Below are 20,144 nucleotides of genomic sequence, written 5' to 3'. Positions count from 1 at the left end.
CTCTGAAAACTCGCTAAATATAGCGACAAAGTCGCTAAGTTGGCAACACTCGCCAGACGGGCTGGTCTGAGTATTTCAAAAGCTGCTGATCCGCAATAACTGTCCCACCAAATGAGGTGACCGTAGATGCACAGCTTGTTACAGGAGAGGGCGGCAAAGACAAAGAAACTAAAAGCACGCAGGCCGTGACGTGACGAAAAAGAAATAGAGCTCTTGCTGTAATGTCGTAATAAAAGGCGCGCATCGTCTGCGCCAGCGCGTCGACGTTTCAAAACATTCACATGGACAATGAATGAAGGCACCACCATTATTACCGTGTTATGAAGTTCCGTTAACCGTCCCGCCTATGAGCCGATGAGGAACCGTCCAATCAGGCCGTCTCCTCCTCTTTGGAAAGAACCTCTGATCTTCACGAGCTGTGGATTCATCCGAGAGGCTTTTTTAAACTGAGAGGAGGCTCGCCTCACGGTGACTGCGCGACGTTTCTAACGAAAGTCATCCCCGCGTCTCGCTCCCTCTTTCATCCTGTAACAGGTTAAAAACGGAAATACAAACTCGAATTACTTTTGAAAACGAGCGGGAACTGCCAGTAAATGCATCACATGCTTGAAATCATGCGTGGAGGCGACATTTTATTTTTTCTTTCTTTCTTTCTTTCTTTTTTTTTTTGGCTGTTTTTCGGGGGGATTTTCAGCTCGAGTCGTTTGGAAAATGTGATGCCACGCACTGAACAGCAGGAGGAAGGTGTGCTACGGTTTTAATCTCATTTGACGTAAGTTTTTATATTTATCTATTTAATTATTTTGTGTTTTTGCTTGCTTTTTGTTATTCAGACATCATTGTCACAGTTCTGGCTTTGGTTCCGTTTTTTCAGGGTGCAGGCGGCTTACTGTATCCCTGACATATAGATATTGTGAAAAGGCTCCATGCAGCTTTTTCCATAAACAGGCCCAAACATCACATCAATAAAATGTCACGCAGGAAAATCAGCAGGGGAGCAGGAAAAATAGGCAAAATCTGTAATATTATTTTCTTTGAATATTCTAATTATGACCTACATGGAGTATATCAGTATCTCGGGAAGGGTGGGAGAGGCATCATTTATTTTGCTGCTGGACAAGCATAACATGCTCAAATAGAAGCTGTAAACATGTAATCAGTGTTGATTGTACTCTACCGGAGTACTCGAAGCGCTCTATACAACACGCCACATTCACCCATTCACACAAGCACTATCTTCTATGCTTTTTAAGTGCTTTCTAACTACCATGCACACACATGGTGTTTTGTATTCTGATCGATACAACTTGGAGTTGATATCTTGCGCAAGGATATTTGGTATATGCCAAATATCCTTGCGCAAGATATCGCTTGTTTCATCCAGTTTCATCATAATAAAACTAATGAATTAGTCCTATCTCCAGTCATATATTTTCTTAATTTTGCTTTCCCAGTTCTAAAAAAAAAAAAGCAAACAGACAAAAATAAAACAATGTAAGGGGGTATAAGATATTTTTAGTTTTATACATAAGGACTGCACCTAATGATATATTTTTAAATTTCAGAATAATTAGTTTAGGGGTAACTTGTCAAAAACCAGATGTGCAATAAATCTCCAGCTCTGCCGTGTGTCAAAATAAACACTGAACCCACGGGGAAGCCACTGAGCTGAATACAGCTCAAAACAAAATCGAGATATAATTAGTCACTTCTAATATTTGAATTTGAAGTGACTAATTTTGTCTAATTCTTGTTCAGTAACAGCTTGAGCTGCACAGTCAAGGATGATGTAAGGGTGGGAGGGACATGTTTCAGATTTCTGTATTTGGCCAGTCCACCCTCCCGGATTATTTCAGTCTTCAACACAGCCTACAGAAAAATTTTAGGTGATAAGTTTGCTTTGTATTGCGTTTTAAAGGGACACCTGATATGAGTCTCTCTGACCAACTCTGCAATGCCTGTGCAACTGGAAATCTATTAGAAATCATAACTTTACTGCAAAATGGAGCTGATGTAAATATTAAAAATGTGTTTAATAGGACTGCAATACAGGTAAGTAATAAAAACCGTTTGAACTGGCTTTTTTCCAAAGTGATTTTAAACATATTTGGACGATTTCAGTCTGTTTTGCTTGCTAGCAGCTTGATTTACTTCCTTGTTTTAGTGCTTTGTGTTAGAGGCTGAGGCCTCCTCACATGTGCTCTTCAAATATCCACCAGCTTCGATAATGTCATCATTATACTGAATACAATCGTCTCAGATCGATGTAAATATTTTTTGAAGTGCAGAAATCTGTATGTGGCAGTTATAAGTTTGGACTCTCCAAAATAGATTTAAGTGTAGTGAAAAAGATGAACAGTTTACCAAAAGTCTAAAAAGCTGAAATTCATGATTTACTATCAGATTTTAATACATTTATAGATTAATATAAATACATATGTATGTGCATGAGTGTGTTTTATGGAGTAATAAGATGTTCTGTTATCACTTCCTTAGTTTCACAATTTCTTTTTCAAATGCAGATTTTGTACTTGACTCAGAAAGAGCTGTAGTTTTTTTTTTTTTTTTATCACATGAAGTAAAGAATAAACTTGTGTTCATATTATTGTAATTAAGAGAAATCAGCAAATCCGAGACAACATTAAAGTCTGAAATTGTCAATGGAGCTGAGGAGCAGCAAAATGGTGGTGTTAAGGAAATGGTGAGTGAGGGTGTTAGCTGTTAAAAAGAACCTGGATTTATTCAGATGTACATTTTTTGCTTTAGGACAAAATATATAAATTTTTCAAGTCTCTTAATTTTACAAGAAGCGGAAAATAAAGAATAAGTATTTACTGGTTTATGGTTGTGGGCAGAGGTCTGAACAGATCCTTTATGTATCTATCCAACACCATGTTTGGGGAAAAAAAGTCTTAGTCTGAGTTTTGTTTTTGTTTGTTTTAGTGATAACTTTTTAAGTAGCAGCTGCATTTCATCATAAAGTAGGGCACAGAAAAGAAAGCAGAGTCGTGAAGCATGAGGCACACAGACAAAGGACGCGCCCATGTCTACAACAAACAAGGAAAAAGGAAAAAGGGCTGCTTCCCACATTCTAACACACACGCACAATCACATACGCACAATCACATACGCACATGCTCGCGTATCAACATTCCACTGAACAAATGTATTCATTATTGTATTACTTTTCTTGTGTATAAATAAAGACAAGTGCAAGAACAGAGCATGCACATCACAGGGCCCCCACTTTGGTGTGAGCGCTCTGCCCTGCAAGTAAAAACTGCAGCGTGTGTGTTTCTACTCTCTGACTCTAAGCTGAAGAAGTGTCTTTAGAATAAATCTCTTGACACTACAAAAACAGAATTTTCCATTTTTTATGCTCGTGTCAAATATAAGTTACTAGAAAAATATTGAAAAAATGAAGAAAAAAACAACAATTCGATGCTTAATTAATTTCCTGCTATTAAAGATGATATCACTGAAAAAATTACATTTGAAAACCAAACAAGATTTTGAAATCCATACATATCTAGTTTAATTGCTTGCTTGCTTGATTAAAATTAATTCTTCCAGGATGGAGTTACCTTTAAGAGCAAACCTGTTCAGAAAGGCAAATAATCATGTGCAGCAGTTTGACCAGAAGGCCTGTTTTTAGCGGAGGTAGCGAAGACATTTAAGTGGGAACTCCAGTCTCATGAAAATGAACCAATGGGCTGCTGTCAGTGCTTGTTAGGCCTGCGCGCAGCGAACCAAAAGTCCGTCAGCCCAACGTGAAAAATGCCCGGTTTGCCAGATTAGCAGCCCGTGCCCTGCTTGGATCTGATTTTAAACGTGCTTTTTTGTTGTTGTTTTTGCTCGTGCACTGTCTGCGTGTCACACGAGGTTTAATATGAACGATCGTATTGGGTGCAGGCCTGCAGCTGAACGGTCCACTCAGAGAGGAAGCTCCCCTCGTTGACCGCTCATCCAACATATCGTGTGCTCGCGAGTTCATAATTATGCATAGTAACTTTGAAATTCATACATGCTGACGTGCACGAGTCCAGACGAACTGGTGAAGATGTTTTTCACCTATCTGTATGACGCAGTCCTTACCTGTCTGCCACCAATAGAAACAGGTCCGCTGATGCTGCTGTCCAATGGCAGGCGCAGATTTTCCCTGTGACGACAAGAAACGTCAGGAGGAGAGGCGGGGCCAATGCGGGGCCAATGAATTAATAGCAATACACTTATTGAGCATTAAATGCATTAAATTGGGATTTGGTGTCATGGGATGAATTTAATATTTACATATAAAAATGATAATCGCCAGGCACACCCTGGGCAGCTCCTTAAAGCTTCTTCTTCTCCTAAATTATCTCCCGCATCCATCCTCTCTCTCCCTCCATGCTGTGTGTGTGCAGGTAGTGAAGTTGGGGGACTCCCGGGTCATTGAGACTCTGCTGCAAGCGGGGGCAAATCCAAATGTGCCAGATCCCTCCTGCGGTCTCACCGTGACCCACGATGCCGCTCGTGAAGGATTCGTGGATTCTGTGCGCGTGCTGCTAAAATATGGGGCCGACGTTAACATCGCAGATGAAAGAGGTACGGAATTAAATGATTTGATTTACTTCTGTTTTGTTTTCTTCTCGCACCTGGTTTTGATTGACCTATAACTCCATATGAAGGTAACCTTCCGCTGCACCTGGCCGCCAGTAAGGGTCACCTGGAGGTTGTCAGGCTGCTCATTGGATACACCGAGAATCGCGGCGTACGCAACAATGACGGACTCACCGCCGAGCAGCTCGCGCGCGGCAATGGCCACACGGACACAGCCACGTTCATCCAAAACCATCAGTGAGTGGATCAAACTGCACCTTACACGAGAAGAGTTTCTGCTCCCAAAATAATATGGGAGGGATTTTTCCTGAGCCCAGTTAAGTCAAAAACACAAAATAAAGGAACAAAACAAAAGTTTTAGTGTAGTGTGTGTGTGTGTGTGTGTGTGTGTGTGTGTGTGTGTGTGTGTGTGTGTGTGTGTGTGTGTGTGTGTGTGTGATGTTTAGCAATAAAGAGCCATGTAAAAGCTGTAGGCTAATTATTTTACATGTCAGTACAGTGGTTTGTGCTCTGAATATTTTGTAGTTTTGTGAGTTTTAAGGCTTCAGGCGTGAGTTTGTTTTTTCTTGTTCTGTTAGTTTTTGTAATTCTGACCTTATTGGTTTAATTATGAATGACCTAAAATGACATTAGTGGACAAATTCCAGCTGCTGGAGCATAACAGTGAGATGTAAAAATTATGTCACGTCAATAACACACATAATGGTCTTAATTTTTTTTTTCATCTTTTCAACACTAAAAGATACATATTGAAAAATAAAAAATAAAATTCAAATAAAATTCAGTTAAATTTAATAATAAATAACACAGGGATAAGTGGTCGTGGATAGAGTGAAACTATTGTTTCTATCAGCTTACATATAGACTTAATAATAATAATAATAATAATAATAATAATAATAATAATAATAATAATAATAATAATAATAATAATGGATTGCATTTATGCTGAAGCACTATAATCTTTCATTTGTTTCTAGAACCTTTGTGAAACTAAATGAGCAGATTACTGTCTGTGGCCACAACATGTGCTGTGTGTTTAAATCTGTTGCATTTGAGTCATCTTACTTTGCTATTACATTAACAAATGAAATCAAATTTGTATTCTGTTTTTCTTTAATATTTAGGTGACATTTACAGTCACCTAAGTACAGTTGTGCTTTCACATGTTTACTAAGCAGAAGTTAGGAAGTAAAGCCATAAGATTTACACTACAGAGAGTAGTGCAAGGAGCAATTTTATACTTATTAAACCAGTATGCACCTTTACAGGCTACACAATGAATTTAAGGATAATGTTTACATGTTAATAGTCAAATCGTTAAAATCTGTCAATAGACTCTGAGCTTTCTGAGGCCCGTCCATTGTGTGCCACAAAACAGCGTTTCTGAATGTAAAGGAAACATAATGCTGCTGTCACCTTTTCTATAAAATTATCTAAATATTATTTTCCAGTTCACAGATTGAACTGGTTTGTTTGTTTCTTGTGTTTCGTCAGCGAGGCTTTGAACTCTAATAAAGCGCCTCTTTTTGATACTCAGCTCGAAACATTTAACCGAAAGTGAAACTTAAAATCTTTCGCGTGCAGTTTGAAATTAAACGACCGTCTTGTTGTTCAGTTTTCAATAGCAAATAATTACACCGAGCTTGTAATAACCCAGTGGTGATACTGTTGTTTAACTTATTCATTACCGGAATTAGAATTATTGCAACCTGTATTTGAAGTGTGTCAGCCTGAACTCGCGAGCTTTGTTTTTATGTCAATTCGTTATTAGAGGAAACCGGAGGTCGCTGTGTTAAAGCTTCTTTCTGAAATCATCTCCAATCAGATTCCAGTCAGACGTCAGCTCATCGTTAATGAGCATGCGCATACGCCGCATCTTCTTTAGTTTTTTGTTTTTTTTCTCAGACAGGACCGGACAGCTGAACCTGCAACAGAGCGAGCGCGATTTTGACTTCACCTCAGGTCTCCGCCACCACAAAGTCCTCGATATGCGTGGGTTTTTGTTTGTTTTGGGGGGTGTAACTTTAGATTGTGTCTGGGTGCATATGGAAATAAAACGCACACTGCTGACAAAGCTTTCCTTTATGGCACAAAAGCAATAATTAAAAGACTCTCACGTGACCGCACATGAGAAGCGAAAAATGCCTACCTTAGAGGAGCCTAGGCAAGAATCGATCAATCCGAGACAAATGACAGCGTTGTGGAGGATGTAAGCGGGCTGAGCTACAGCGCAACGAACAGTTTAAAGGTGACAAACCAGTTTTTCTTTTGCTTCGGAACAAACAGAGGTTTCAATGTCAGTTAAAATTTATCCCAGGGTTAAAATCAAATTTGCGCTCATGCCTCGTGGAGCTGACCACACAGTGAAAATGTTTAACTTTTATAGACTGTAAAACACATTGTAGTTCCACTTATTTTATAATTTTTCAGGTCTAATTTTAGTTAGTATGCATGGATGCAGAGGTTAAATATGTGCCATGAACTTCCACATTTTTCTCCCACAGGTAAGAGGAAGGATGTGATTAAGAGAGCCTGGAGTCTGTTTGGAAAGCAACTTCTTCTTCTGATCTTTTGTTTCCCGAACTTTTTTGCCGGACATTGAACACGTCTATACGTTAAAAACAATAATTAGCGCTACAAAAACTAAAGAACAAAAATCTGGGATTTATATTCACAGTCTGGTGGAAAGAATACTTTGCAACACTTGCTTACTAAATGAGAGAATGTGACTCTTTCATATGGTTATTGAAAAACTGTGAAGCTGAGTGCATAAAAGTGTTTTTCATTGTTATTTTTATGCATTTACCAAACTAATACCTTACATACTGTGAAACATTGCTTTCACATTCACCATTAGGTGCATCTACACACTTCCGACACAGTCACATAAACATTAACTTCTTTTTGATGCTGCATTTTGTTTGATGGTGTTATGTTCTGGTCATCAATGAAAGCTCTCAGAAAACCCCTGGCACCTTTGTGTCTGGGCTAACATTTATCTAAAGCTTCAAAGTTAGTACAAAGTTATGTTGTACCAAACAGCAAGCATCAAAGTGTATCATCTAATTGTAACCTACGGTCTTCTGTTTTTTGTGCACGCAAATAAATCACACGTGCAATTTTCTTCTTCTGTATTGTCTGTTTTATTATTTTCCTTTAGCACATCACAGTCATATTTACTCTTACCAACAATAAAAGGTTTTGCAAATAACCATTAACACACATAATTTATCATATAAGAAAAGTTTGCTCTTTAAATCTTTAGTAGGTTTTTTTTTAAATCCAAAGAATTCCTGTGAGTTTGGTTATCTTAATTAGAAGCCGTCACTCTGGATTGTGACTAAGCAAAACTTTGTGCAGGCGTGCTGAACGGACATGGTTCACTTTCCAGCGTTGGGTGTGTTCAGGGATTTCAACACATCCCGTTATAAGTGAAACGCTGAAGCAACGCCACATAGTATCACACTCACAGATGTACACATACAGTATGGTACATTTGTTATTTTTTGCATATTTGTCACAGTAAAAAAGTTTCAGATGAAAAACATTTTAATGTTGGATAAATATAACCTGGGTAATTACAAAATGCAGTCACTTCATTTATAAGGGGGAAAAAAGGCTTTCTATGGTGGCCCTGAGAGGCCAAACGGACTGCAACTTAAGAAAACACTTGCAAAAGGAAAAATGCTGCAAAAAGAAAAACACTTGCAAAAAGAAAAACACTGCACAAAGAAAAACGCTGCAAAAAGAAAAATGCTGCACAAAGAAAAACGCTGCAAAAAGAAAAATACTGCACAAAGAAAAACGCTGCAAAAAGAAAAATGCTTGTAAAAAGAAAAACGCTGCAAAAGCACACACAACACAACGGAAATGTTTCTGTGGAGACAATAACGGGACGGACCAGTTGCTCGAACCAAAACATGCTAACAAGTGCACTGGGGCTGTGTCCCAATTAAGAGACTGCACGCTTGAAGTACGCGCACTACGCGTACTACGTACGGTGCGTACTATAAGTACGAGAAGTGCGGAAGTGAGAGGCTTGTGAAATGGGACAGTATACGCTTCGTCGCGCTGTTCAGGTGCATTTGGAGTATGCATTTGAAGCACACTTCGAATTGGGACAGCCGTCGTCGCGTGGCGGTGACGTAACCGCACTTAAAATGCGTACTTCAAGCGTGCAGTCTCTTAATTGGGACACAGCCTGGGACTGGGAGACACTTCAAAGAAGTGGAAGTGGAGCGGCCAAAGAGTAAACTTTCAAAAGTAAGTTCTGAATATTATGTCACTTATTTATGTGCAAATGTTTAATAATGAGGAACATTAAAACATTACTGTTGGCCACATGCCGGCAAAGTTATGTGACATTAGCGATGTTTGTACTTTCAGCGTTTACTTTGTTTTAAAGCCTTTACTTTATACGCCGTTCAATAGTTGACCTTAATCTCACAGAGAATATGATGATTTTGTGGATAATTAAAGTCAGTCATATATCCACAAACACAACAGGCTGAAAGTCAGTGACGCTGCTCTGTTTGCAGTCCTGAATATCACAGCACAAGCAGGATCCACTGCACTGTTAATGTGAGCTATGTTATATTGCTGCCTCTGTTCGGTGGACAGACTGAGGGAGCCACTGCTGCACATCATCTGTGAGGCTTTGCAGCCCTGATGATCCACCAGGACAAACTCAGCAGTGTGTGAGGAAGAGGAGGAGGAAGAGCCAGCAGCAGCTGACAGATGGAGAGAATAGACAGACTGTTCCCTGTTTGTGAAGGACTGCTAGGAAAGTTTAACATAACTGTCTGTCCTGAATCAGTCTTATTAGGTAATGTTCAAATAATGTGATCATCCCAGTGTTTCCAGTGTGGGAGAAAGTACTCAGGGCCTTCAAGTTACACACTATGAAAGGCAGCAACAAGTTTAATGTTCAGAAACCTAAAGTATGTATCAGCAGCAGAATGGAGCTAAAAATAAATGTTGGTTTCAGTTCTATGAAGCTTTGAGTATTTTGGATCAGTAGCTGCTGTGTTTGTTGCATCATATTGCTGTAATTGTTTACATGCTTTATATATTCTGAGCTAAGTTGATCTATAGTGTTACATCATATTCTATAAGGATGTTATGTGTTTGTAGACTTCCTGCCCAGTTTGACCCATTTAGCAGAAGTCAGCCTGTTTAAGACTCTGATATCTATTCTGTATGACTTAAAGCAGTTATGACATGGTCTGATTTTCTCACCCAATAAAGGAATATTTAATATATCAGTCTACTCTTCATTCTATCAGAAACAGTTATCACAGCTCGTACATTTGCTTTTTCCACATATATGTAAGCATTGAGCCAAATTTAGTAATGCCAACATATTAAAAGAACAATATTTGTCTCTTATATATGATACACCTATATATGCATTGTCAAAGATACTTGTCTTTAAGGTGATAGGAAATATAAATAACTGCAACTTGAATCTTTACTGAAGCTCAGAGTTTGGCACAGAGTTCATGTTCACTGCTGTAATAACTAATAATGATTAATATAATATTGGCCATATTATATTTACATTACCAAAGTGAGATGACTTTAGTCTCATGAACAACATGAGCTAATTGTTATTTACTAGCTAATCTTAAAATGACTGTTCAGTGCAGAAATGAAGCCCAAAAATCATGTTTTACTGTCCTGTGGTCTCAGCCTCAGATACTTATCAAATCACACAAAGTTCAAATAGAAACAAATGTACAAAATATGTTCTCCTTCATTTCTGTCAAACAAAGCTGTATGAAACGTTTCCAGCTGTTAGTATCATGGTTGCTAGGCAACCTGGGCAGCGTGACGGAGGCTAGACCGTCCCATTTCACAAGCCTACAAGCCTCGCACTTCACTCAAAGACCTCAGCGGTCTTTGAGTACGCGGCCCTTGAGGACCGTTTAAGGCTGCAGACCCTGAATTGGGATACAGCCATACATACATGTTTTGGTTCCTGCAACTGGTCCGTCCGGTTATTGTCTCCCCAGAAACATTTCCGTTGTGTTGTGTGTGCTTTTGCAGCGTTTTTCTTTTTGCATGTGTTTTCTAAAGTTGCAGTCCGTTTGGCCACTCAGGGCCACCGTAGCTTTCCAGACCTACGTGGCCCTGTGTGAAAAGTACTTACCCACCAAGAACTTTCACATCACCGTGGAGAAACTTTGGTCCACCATTTTTGGCAGAATTGCGCTTGAGCAGGAACGTTAACGTTGTAAAGACACACCTTTCAGCACAAGCACTTCACCAGATGCTAGTGATGTGTCGGTCGCGAACGAAACGGCTCTTAGAGCCGGGTCTTTGACGTGAACGACACAATCCGGTGTTGTGCCAAAAAGTGATTGTCTGCCAAAAACTGATTTCCGGTATTTGCCAAAAAGCGATTGCTCATATTTAAAGTGCTATAAGTAACTTGTTGGGCTATAATATGTTAAACATATGTCAAATGCATCCCTTATGGATGACATAAAGTCATCTTGAGCCACAAACAACATTCGTGTAGCAAGATACAAGCCGCAATCAGTTTTTGGCAGCGACTTTTATATAACCTTTATTTATGCAGTAAAAAAAATCTCATTAACATTAAAAATGTATTTTGTAAGAGTAAGTTGCCCAACAGGACAGCAGAAATGGCAGCAAATATTACAATAGTTCTGTAAAAATATTTTAAGTGGGGATAAAGGACCGGATTGGTTATAATGTAAGTACAAGTTGTAAAGATACTTAAAAAACAGATAATTTTTTAATTCTTTATGTAACCCCTTTGTATCCCCTGTTCACCGAAGTCTATTTACGAACATACGTAACGATATTACACATAAAAAATACACAGAAACACTGGAAATCAGTTTTTGGCAGACAATCACTTTTTGGCACAACACCGGCTCCTTATCCTTATCCTTTACAGCAGTGATTATTACGGCTGTTTACATTCCCCCACAAGCCGACACTGACCGTGCACTCAGGGAACTGTACAGCGCGATCAGCAGCGAGGAAACCGCACACCCAGAGGCAGCGTTTATCACAGCCGGAGACTTTAATAAGGGAAACCTGAAGAAAGTCTCACCAAAACTCCATCAACACATCCTTTTCAACACACGTGGAAACCGGCTACTCGACCACTGTTACACCTCTTTCTGGGATGCGTACAAAGCCCTCCCCCGCGCCCCATTCGGCCAATCAGATCACTGCTCCATCCTGCTCCTGCCCGCCTACAGGCAGAAGCTGAAACAGGAAGCTCCAACCCGGAGGGCGGTGCACTGTTGGACGGACCAATCGGAGTCTGCGCTGCGGGACTGTTTTGATCACGCGGACTGGGAAATGTTTCACGTGGCCGCCAGAGACATTGATGAATACACAGACTCAGTCTGTGGATTTATCAGGAAATGCGTGGAAGATGTCGTCCCATCCAGAACAGTCAAATCCTTCCCAAATCAAAAACCCTGGATTAACGGAGATGTTCGCGCGGCACGGAACACCGCCTTTGCCTCCGCGAACACATCGGACTACAAACACGCACATTACCAACTCCGGAAGACGATCAAAGCAGCCAAACGTGAGTACAGGGACAGGGTGGAGCAACAGTTTGACAACCCTCGGAGTATGTGGCAGGGACTAAACACGATCACAGACTTTAGAGGGAAAACCAGCACACCGCAGACCACGGCCTCTCTGTGTGAGGATCTAAACGTATTCTACGCTAGATTCGACACAGCGAACACCATGAGACCGGACAGTGTGCGCACCGCGGATGACGTCAGTGCGCACACTGTGTCTGAGGAGGATGTGCGGAAGTGCTTCAGGAAGGTGAACGCACGCAAAGCTACTGGTCCGGACGGGATTCCCGGCCGCGTCCTCAGGTCATGCGCGGCTCAGCTGGCTGGAGTGTTCACGCACATCTTCAACCTTTCCCTCTCTCTGTCTGTAGTCCCAGCCTGCTTCAAAATGGCCACCATCGTCCCTGTACCCAAATCCTCCACCATCTCCTCATTGAACGACTGGCGACCTGTAGCCCTGACCCCCATCGTAAGCAAATGCTTCGAGAAGCTGGTCAGGGACGTCATCTGCTCTGCACTACCCGACTCACTGGACCCTCTACAGTTTGCATACCGCCACAACAGGTCCACTGATGATGCCATAGCCCTGACACTACACACTGCCCTGTCACACCTGGAGAAGAGAGACATGTATGTGAGGATGCTGTTTGTAGATTACAGCTCAGCATTCAATACCATCGTTCCCTCGAAGCTGGACAGGAAACTGCAGGATCTAGGACTGAGCAGCTCCCTCTGCAGCTGGATCCTTAGCTTCCTGTCTGACAGACGCCAGGTGGTCAGACTGGGCAGCATCACCTCATCCCCCATCACACTGAACACTGGTGCTCCACAGGGGTGTGTACTGAGCCCTCTCCTATACTCACTCTACACCTACGACTGCACAGCCACTAACAACTCCAACATCATTGTGAAGTTTGCGGACGACACTACAGTGGTGGGTCTTATCACCAACGGTGATGAGACGGCTTACAGGGAGGAGGTCAGCGCCCTGACCCACTGGTGTCAAGACAACCATCTCACCCTCAACGTCGCAAAGACAAAGGAGTTGATAGTGGACTTCCGGAGGTGCAGAGAAGTACACACCCCCATCACCATCAACGGCGCTGCTGTGGAGAGAGTGAGCAGCTTCCGGTTCCTTGGAGTACATCTGGCTGAGGATCTTACGTGGTCAGTACACACAAACAAAACAGTGAAGAAGGCGCAGCAGCGCCTCTTCTTTCTCAGGAGACTGAAAAGATTCGGCATGAGCCCCCGCATCCTCAGGACCTTCTATCACTGTGCCATAGAGAGCATCCTCACTGGATGCATCACCACCTGGTATGGCAACAGCACCGCCTACAACCGCAAAGCTCTCCAGCGAGTAGTGCGGTGCTCTGAACGGATAATTGGAGGTGAGCTTCCCTCCCTCCAAGACATCTACAGGAAGCGCTGCCTGAGGAAAGCAGGGAGGATCATCAAGGACTCCAGTCACCCCAGCCATAAACTGTTCAGACTGCTTCCATCAGGAAGGAGGTTCTGCAGCATCCGGTCCCGTACCAGCAGACTGAGAGACAGCTTCTTCCATCAGGCCATCAGACTGCTGAACACGTCATAGACACCTCAGCTTCACTACTGGAACTTCAACATTATGCACTCCACACTGTATATAAATGCCACTTGTTTTGCACATATTCAACTCTGTATATTTTATATATTTTATTATTATTATTATTATTTTTTTTTTTTTTTTTACTATTTAATTTGTAAAAATGTGTATACACACACACACACACACACACACACACACACACACACACACATAGGAAAATATTTAGTATACACATCCAGAAATGCATACACTATTATATATTGTACATATATTTATTAGTTTCAGGTTGGCCATTCTTGTATTTTGCTCGTTTGTGTTGTTGTGTTTGCACATCTCTGTTGCTTGTGGGGCTCGCACACAAGAATTTCACTCGCATGTGCTGTGCCAGTGTGCCTGCACATGTGATGTGACAATAAAAGTGATTTGATTTGATTTGATTTATCGCGAGCCGTGTTTTTTTTTTTTTTTTCTTTCTCTCACCCTCTTTCTCGCACTTTTTTCCCGCTTCACTCTGCAGGCGAGCCTTGTGCTTTGCGCAAGGTTAAATTTCCTAAGTGATCGGTTCAATTCTGTCTTTGTAAATGGCATATTCAATGAATCATTTGTGTCGTCAGCTTGCTTGCAGTATCTCCCTGTTCTCTGCTAGTGTAATTTCTCTTCCCCTTTGACCTTCTTCGCTAATATTACATGAGCTATGGATTTTAACAAAGGTTTTTGCCATCATATCTGCCTTTTCTTCTTCTTTCACCGCTGTGACTTCCCCTTCACTTAATACTGGATACCCATATTTACTTGTAATGCCATTCATCCTTCTGATCACTGACCATACCTTACCTATGTCTGCCTCTCTCCCCACTGAATTACAAAAGCTCCTCCAACTGTCCCTCTTTGCAGTTTTAAGGGTTCTTCTCACAATAGCTTGTGATTTTTTATATTAAACAAAATTCTGATAACTCTGATTTCTTTTTAACATCCTAAAATCTTTATTTCTGCACTTAATTGCTGCATCACATTCCTTTGTCCACCAGGTTACAATCTTCCTGTTTCTGCCTCCTTTCAGCTTTAATTCAATTCAATTCAATTTTATTTATATAGCACCAAATCACAACAACAGTCGCCTCAAGGCGCTTTATATTGTACAGTAGATCCTACAATAATAGATACAGAGAAAAACCCAACAATTGAGCCCGTTCTCACTCCCGAGGCGTAACATGCTGACATTTTGTCATGTCCCGCGGCATTCCTGAGGAACGTGAAAGGTGACCTTCCGCGTTCTTGTGGTACGCGCTGGGTTATGGATGAAATCCAGTGGAATGACGCTCCCGCTGTAATAGACGTTCCAGCCCTAAACCTAACCTTATCCCTAGGCCTAACCATAACCTTATTCCTGACCTTAACCAGGACTTTAATGACGTTAAATAGCATGTTTCCAAGAGATTTGAAGAAAAAGAGTGAACATGTGTAGATTGAGTCCAGACGGTTCTCACATTTCCTCATTTTACCGAGGTCGTCATTTAGGAACGTGTTGGGTAGTCGAAAACGTAATATGTTGACGATTTGTCACCTAGCGTAAAATGTTACGCTTTGGAAGTGAGAACGTGTTGAACAATCATATGACCCCCTATGAGCAGCACTTTGGCGACAGTGGGAAGGAAAAACTCCCTTTTAACAGGAAGAAACCTCCAGCAAAACCAGGCTCAGGGAGGGGCGGGGCCATCTGCTGCGACCGGTTGGGGTGAGAGAAGGAAGACAGGATAAAGACATGCTGTGGAAGAGAGACGGAGATTAATAACAAGTATGATTCAGTGCAGAGAGGTCTGTTAACACATAGTGAGTGAGAAAGGTGACTGGAAAGGAAAAACTCAATGCATCATGGGAATCCCCGGCAGCCTACGTCTATTGCAGCATAACTAAGGGAGGATTCAGGGTCACCTGGTCCAGCCCTAACTATATGCTTTAGCAAAAAGGAAAGTTTGAAGCCTAATCTTGAAAGTAGAGATAGTGTCTGTCTCCTGATTCCAAACTGGAAGCTGGTTCCACAGAAGAGGGGCCTGAAAACTGAATGCACTAAAACCAGATCGAGTGTGTGGCCACACTGTTGCGTTGGTGCAGGCACACATGGAACTAAATTAAAAGAATCAGTAAGTTTTGTTTTTTCTTATTTCCGTTGTGTTTTGTGTGCTTTTGCAGCGTTTTTCTTATTGCTGGTGTTTTCTTAAGTTACAGTCTGTTTGGCCTCTGAGGGCCACCGTAGGGTTCACCCAGCGAGAACGCCCCACCTGTGGTGAGTGTGGCCGGCAATACTGCATTTCTGACTGCTGCTAATACGTTTCGAATTGAAACGCTGAAAAAGCACAGCGTATCCAGAAAACACATTATATTCCGCGATACAAGCACTGCCCCAGTGTCCCCTCTCCCTACTGGCTTTCAGCGACAGGCAGCAGCAAACAGGCTGCGTTTAACATCGCCTACGATAATGTCAAAGAAGAGGTTCCGTTCACTAAGTTCAAGTCCGAAATAATTCTTCACAAGAAAAATGGCTTGAACGTAAACCCAACATACGGTAATGATGTCGCGAGCACCCAGTTTATAGGTGTCGGCGCAGACACATTGAAAATAAAAGAGAAAAAAGGCAAAATTACAGGAGCTGACGGTCTGAGGGGCATGTGACTGCAGTGGAGGATAGTCCATAAGATATCGAGCTGCTCAGATATTGAGATGTTCAGTTTGAAGCCTTTGAGACACTTTGAGGTCCTTTTAATTTAGATTTTCCTTTTATTTAATATATCTTGAGATGTTTTAAGTTTAAATTTCAGCTCAGTGAAGCACTAAGCACAAACACTTTTCAGTAACTTATCTTTCTTTTAGAACTGGGCTCCAAATAAAGAATTTTGTGTTGAGAAGATTGTTATTTAATCATTTACAAATCAATATTGTTTGTATGGACAATCTTGATTTATCTTGTGCTTTTGTTTTATTGATCTTCATTTTGTCATCTCTATTATGTGTTTGATTCTATTGTTTTTTGTTTGTTTGTTTGTTTGTTTGTTTGTTTGTTTGTTTGTTTGTTTGTTTGTTTGTTTGTTTGTTTGTTTGTTTGTTTGTTTGTTTGTTTTGTGTCCCGTTTGGATCTTTAGCCATCAGAATTGTTGTCTTAAGGCCAAGAAAGATGCCAAGCGGATTTATTTTACCAAGTGGATCATCATGGCCTTGCTATATTGGTCCATTTGATTGACCTTTATTATAATTATGTATTTATTTTATTTTCGGTTGCTACAAGCGGGACAGACATGACTGGGGGATAGGACAGGGAGAAAGAATGAAAGAAAGAGAGGGAGAGAAAGAAAACCAAAGGGGAGAAGAGACGGTGAGAAGGGGGGGAAGAAAGAAAGAAAAACAAACAAAACACCTGGATCACCTGTATGCAGAAAAAAAAACAGAAGAGAAAGCAAACAAAAAAAAGAGCAACATAATAAATACAGCACCATCACAATAAACTAGCTAGCAGTAGATAACAGTAGATACTAAATATTAAACGCTATTGTGCAGCACGCAAGATAGACAGCGCACAATGTGCTTTGAGGCAGCAGCCAAGAAGGGTGTAGTCCGCGTCTGTGTACACCTGTGTGCACACCTGTGTGGATCAGCATGCTTGTATTACAAAGGTTTCTCCATGTAACGATCTGCTAGGGAGTTTGGGGAGTTTTATTCTATTGTTAAGTGTCCTTGGACTCAAGGTGCTTTTTAAAGGTGCTTTTTAAATAAAATCTATTATTATTATCATAATTATTATCATTATTATTATTACTTAAGTTATTTCTTTATTCAGCAGATCTGGCAGTAATCAGACCAGCAAACATGATATTTACGTCAAGTTTATGCCATTTAAAACAACGGTGTAAAAGCAAAATGTACACATCAGGCAGCTGGTTTGCCAGTTTGAAGAGACCGTAATGCTAATTTGACAAGTACAATTTTTTACTTGTATAATAAGTTTATGCTTTTGTATGTAGATAAAGTTTTGAAATGTAGTCTGACTGAATGTATGTCAAGCACCATAGATAACGTATTGGAATGTGTTACTATTGAAAGCCATGTTGAAAAAGCTAACAATATAATTATAAGTTGCATATATAGGACACCAGGATCGTGCCTTGACACATTCAATGAAAAACTTGCTGCTATGTTTAGCAACCTAAACATGCATGTCCCAGAGTAAAGCCTGCAAATAATGAACTTACCACTAAATCCCAGTTCATGAGCTCTAACAGAGTGATTGCCTCTGGAGGATTGTCGATTCCAGTGCAAGCCTGTGAGAAGAAAGCAAAACAAAAGATGAACTGCAAGTTTTATTACTTTTATTTATTGCAACGACACCTTGGAAACACAAATGTGCAAAAAAGGCAAAAAAATTTGTGTCACTTATAGTATCAAAGGATTATCATACCAAAAACTGACCCAGAATAAACTAGGTGCATCTGTAGCTTTAATTATATTTTAGTTTTATCTACCTGAAGGCTAAAAGAAGTCATGTGAGATGTCCCTTCTTTGGAGAAAAAAAACATTAAAGGTAACTGAAGCTTTAAATCTAAAACCTTAGCATTTTTTTTCTTTGCATGTAAGAGACCCAATAAGGGAATGTGCATCGAGGCTAGAGGGAAGGTTGTAAATGCTCTGCTTAACTATGTGGCAGGGAGCAAATTAACAATTGTATCGCCTGCTCATAAGAATGACCCCAAAGAACATTTTCAAGTACTTGGGAATGACTTTAATGGAAAGGAGACACTGTAATTTTTATAATAATTTATAATATTTAGCTTGTCAACAGCAAAATGTACACATCAGGCAGCTGGTTTGCCAGTTTGAAGAGACCGTAATGCTAATTTGACAAATACAATGCTTTACTCGTATAATAAGTTTATGCTTTCTGTGAAATTTGCTCAAACACACTCACCGGCCACTTCATTAGGTACATCTGCTCAACCTCTCCTTCAGTCAAGAATCTAATGGCATCTCACACTCCGAGCATTTATCCATGTACACATGGCCAGGTTGGGCCACGATGAGCTGCTGACGTCTGAGCATCAGAATGAGGAAGAAAGGTGACTAAAGTCACTTTGAACGCGTCGTGATTGTTGGTGCCAGACGGGCTGGTCTGAGTATTTCAAAAGCTGCTGATCCGCTGGGATTCCCCTCAGAAACACCCATCTCTGGAATTTACAGAGACTAGTCCGAAAAAAGAAAATATCCACTGTGCGTGAATTCTCTGCGTGAAAAGTCCGCAATAACTGTCCCACCAAATGAGGTGACCGTAGATGCACAGCTTGTTACAGGAGAGGGCGGCAAAGAAAAAGAAACTAAAAGCACACAGGCCGTGACGTGACAAAAAAGAAATAGAGCTCTTGCTCCGCATCTGTAATGTCATAATAAAAGGCGCGCATCGTCTGCGCCAGCGCGTCGACGTTTCAAAACATTCACATGGACAATGAATGAAGGCACCACCATTATTACCGTGTTATGAAGTTCCGTTAACCGTCCCGCCTATGAGCCGATGAGGAACCGTCCAATCAGGCCGTCTCCTCCTCTTTGGAAAGAACCTCTGATCTTCACGAGCTGTGGATTCATCCGAGAGGCTTTTTTAAACTGAGAGGAGGCTCGCCTCACGGTGACTGCGCGACGTTTCTAACGAAAGTCATCCCCGCGTCTCGCTCCCTCTTTCATCCTGTAACAGGTTAAAAACGGAAATACAAACTCGAATTACTTTTGAAAACGAGCGGGAACTGCCAGTAAATGCATCACATGCTTGAAATCACGCGTGGAGGCGACATTTTATTTTTTCTTTCTTTCTTTCTTTCTTTTCCTTTTTTTGGCTGTTTTTCGGGGGGATTTTCAGCTCGAGTCGTTTGGAAAATGTGATGCCACGCACTGAACAGCAGGAGGAAGGTGTGCTACGGTTTTAATCTCATTTAACGTAAGTTTTTATATTTATCTATTTAATTATTTTGTGTTTTTGCTTGCTTTTAGTTATTCAGACATCATTGTCACAGTTCTGGCTTTGGTTCCGTTTTTCAGGCTGCAGGTGGCTTACTGTATCCCTGACATATAGATATTGTGAAAAGGCTCCATGCAGCTTTTTCCATAAACAGGCTCAAACATCACATCAATAAAATGTCACGCAGGAAAATCAGCAGGGGAGCAGGAAAAATAGGCAAAATCTGTAATATTATTTTCTTTGAATATTCTAATTATGACCTACATGGAGTATATCAGTATCTCGGGAAGGGTGGGAGAGGCATCATTTATTTTGCTGCTGGACAAGCATAACATGCTCAAATAGAAGCTGTAAACATGTAATCAGTGTTGATTTTGACACACAG

General features: G+C 40.9%; 1 protein-coding gene and 1 long non-coding RNA gene across 2 annotated transcripts; one reads left to right on the top strand and one right to left on the bottom strand.

Annotated features, from left to right (window-relative positions):
• The first annotated feature begins 1,929 nt into the window (after nucleotides 1-1,929).
• Nucleotides 1,930-7,783, top strand: cdkn2c (cyclin-dependent kinase inhibitor 2C (p18, inhibits CDK4)). Its single transcript, XM_085398878.1, has 4 exons — nucleotides 1,930-2,052; nucleotides 4,404-4,584; nucleotides 4,668-4,836; nucleotides 7,107-7,783. The coding sequence occupies exons 1-4, from the start codon at nucleotides 1,930-1,932 to the stop codon at nucleotides 7,108-7,110; spliced, it is 477 nt and encodes a 158-aa protein (XP_085255004.1). The 3' UTR covers nucleotides 7,111-7,783.
• Nucleotides 7,784-14,445: 6,662 nt separating this feature from the next.
• On the bottom strand, nucleotides 14,446-19,735 carry LOC146640934 (uncharacterized). The gene is made up of 3 exons (XR_014909742.1): nucleotides 18,722-19,735; nucleotides 18,009-18,077; nucleotides 14,446-15,532 (listed from the first exon to the last, which is right to left on the bottom strand). It is a non-coding gene; the product is annotated as an uncharacterized LOC146640934 (long non-coding RNA).
• Between the last annotated feature and the right edge of the window lie 409 nt (nucleotides 19,736-20,144).

This window comes from Rhamphochromis longiceps, linkage group LG23, assembly GCF_057381845.1.
Source record: "Rhamphochromis longiceps isolate RC_006_pf linkage group LG23, R_longiceps_female_GT1.1, whole genome shotgun sequence".
Lineage (NCBI taxonomy): Eukaryota > Metazoa > Chordata > Actinopteri > Cichliformes > Cichlidae > Rhamphochromis > Rhamphochromis longiceps.
This window is presented reverse-complemented; position numbering and strand designations above follow the sequence as displayed.

Excerpts from the sequence above, each read along its gene's own strand:
- cdkn2c (XM_085398878.1), top strand. The coding sequence starts at position 1,930 with ATGAGTCTCTCTGACCAACTCTGCAATGCCTGTGCAACTGGAAATCTA. Across the intron at positions 2,053-4,403 it reads TTAATAGGACTGCAATACAG|GTAGTGAAGTTGGGGGACTC; the intron begins GTAAGTAATAAA and ends GTGTGTGTGCAG. Across the intron at positions 4,585-4,667 it reads TAACATCGCAGATGAAAGAG|GTAACCTTCCGCTGCACCTG; the intron begins GTACGGAATTAA and ends CTCCATATGAAG.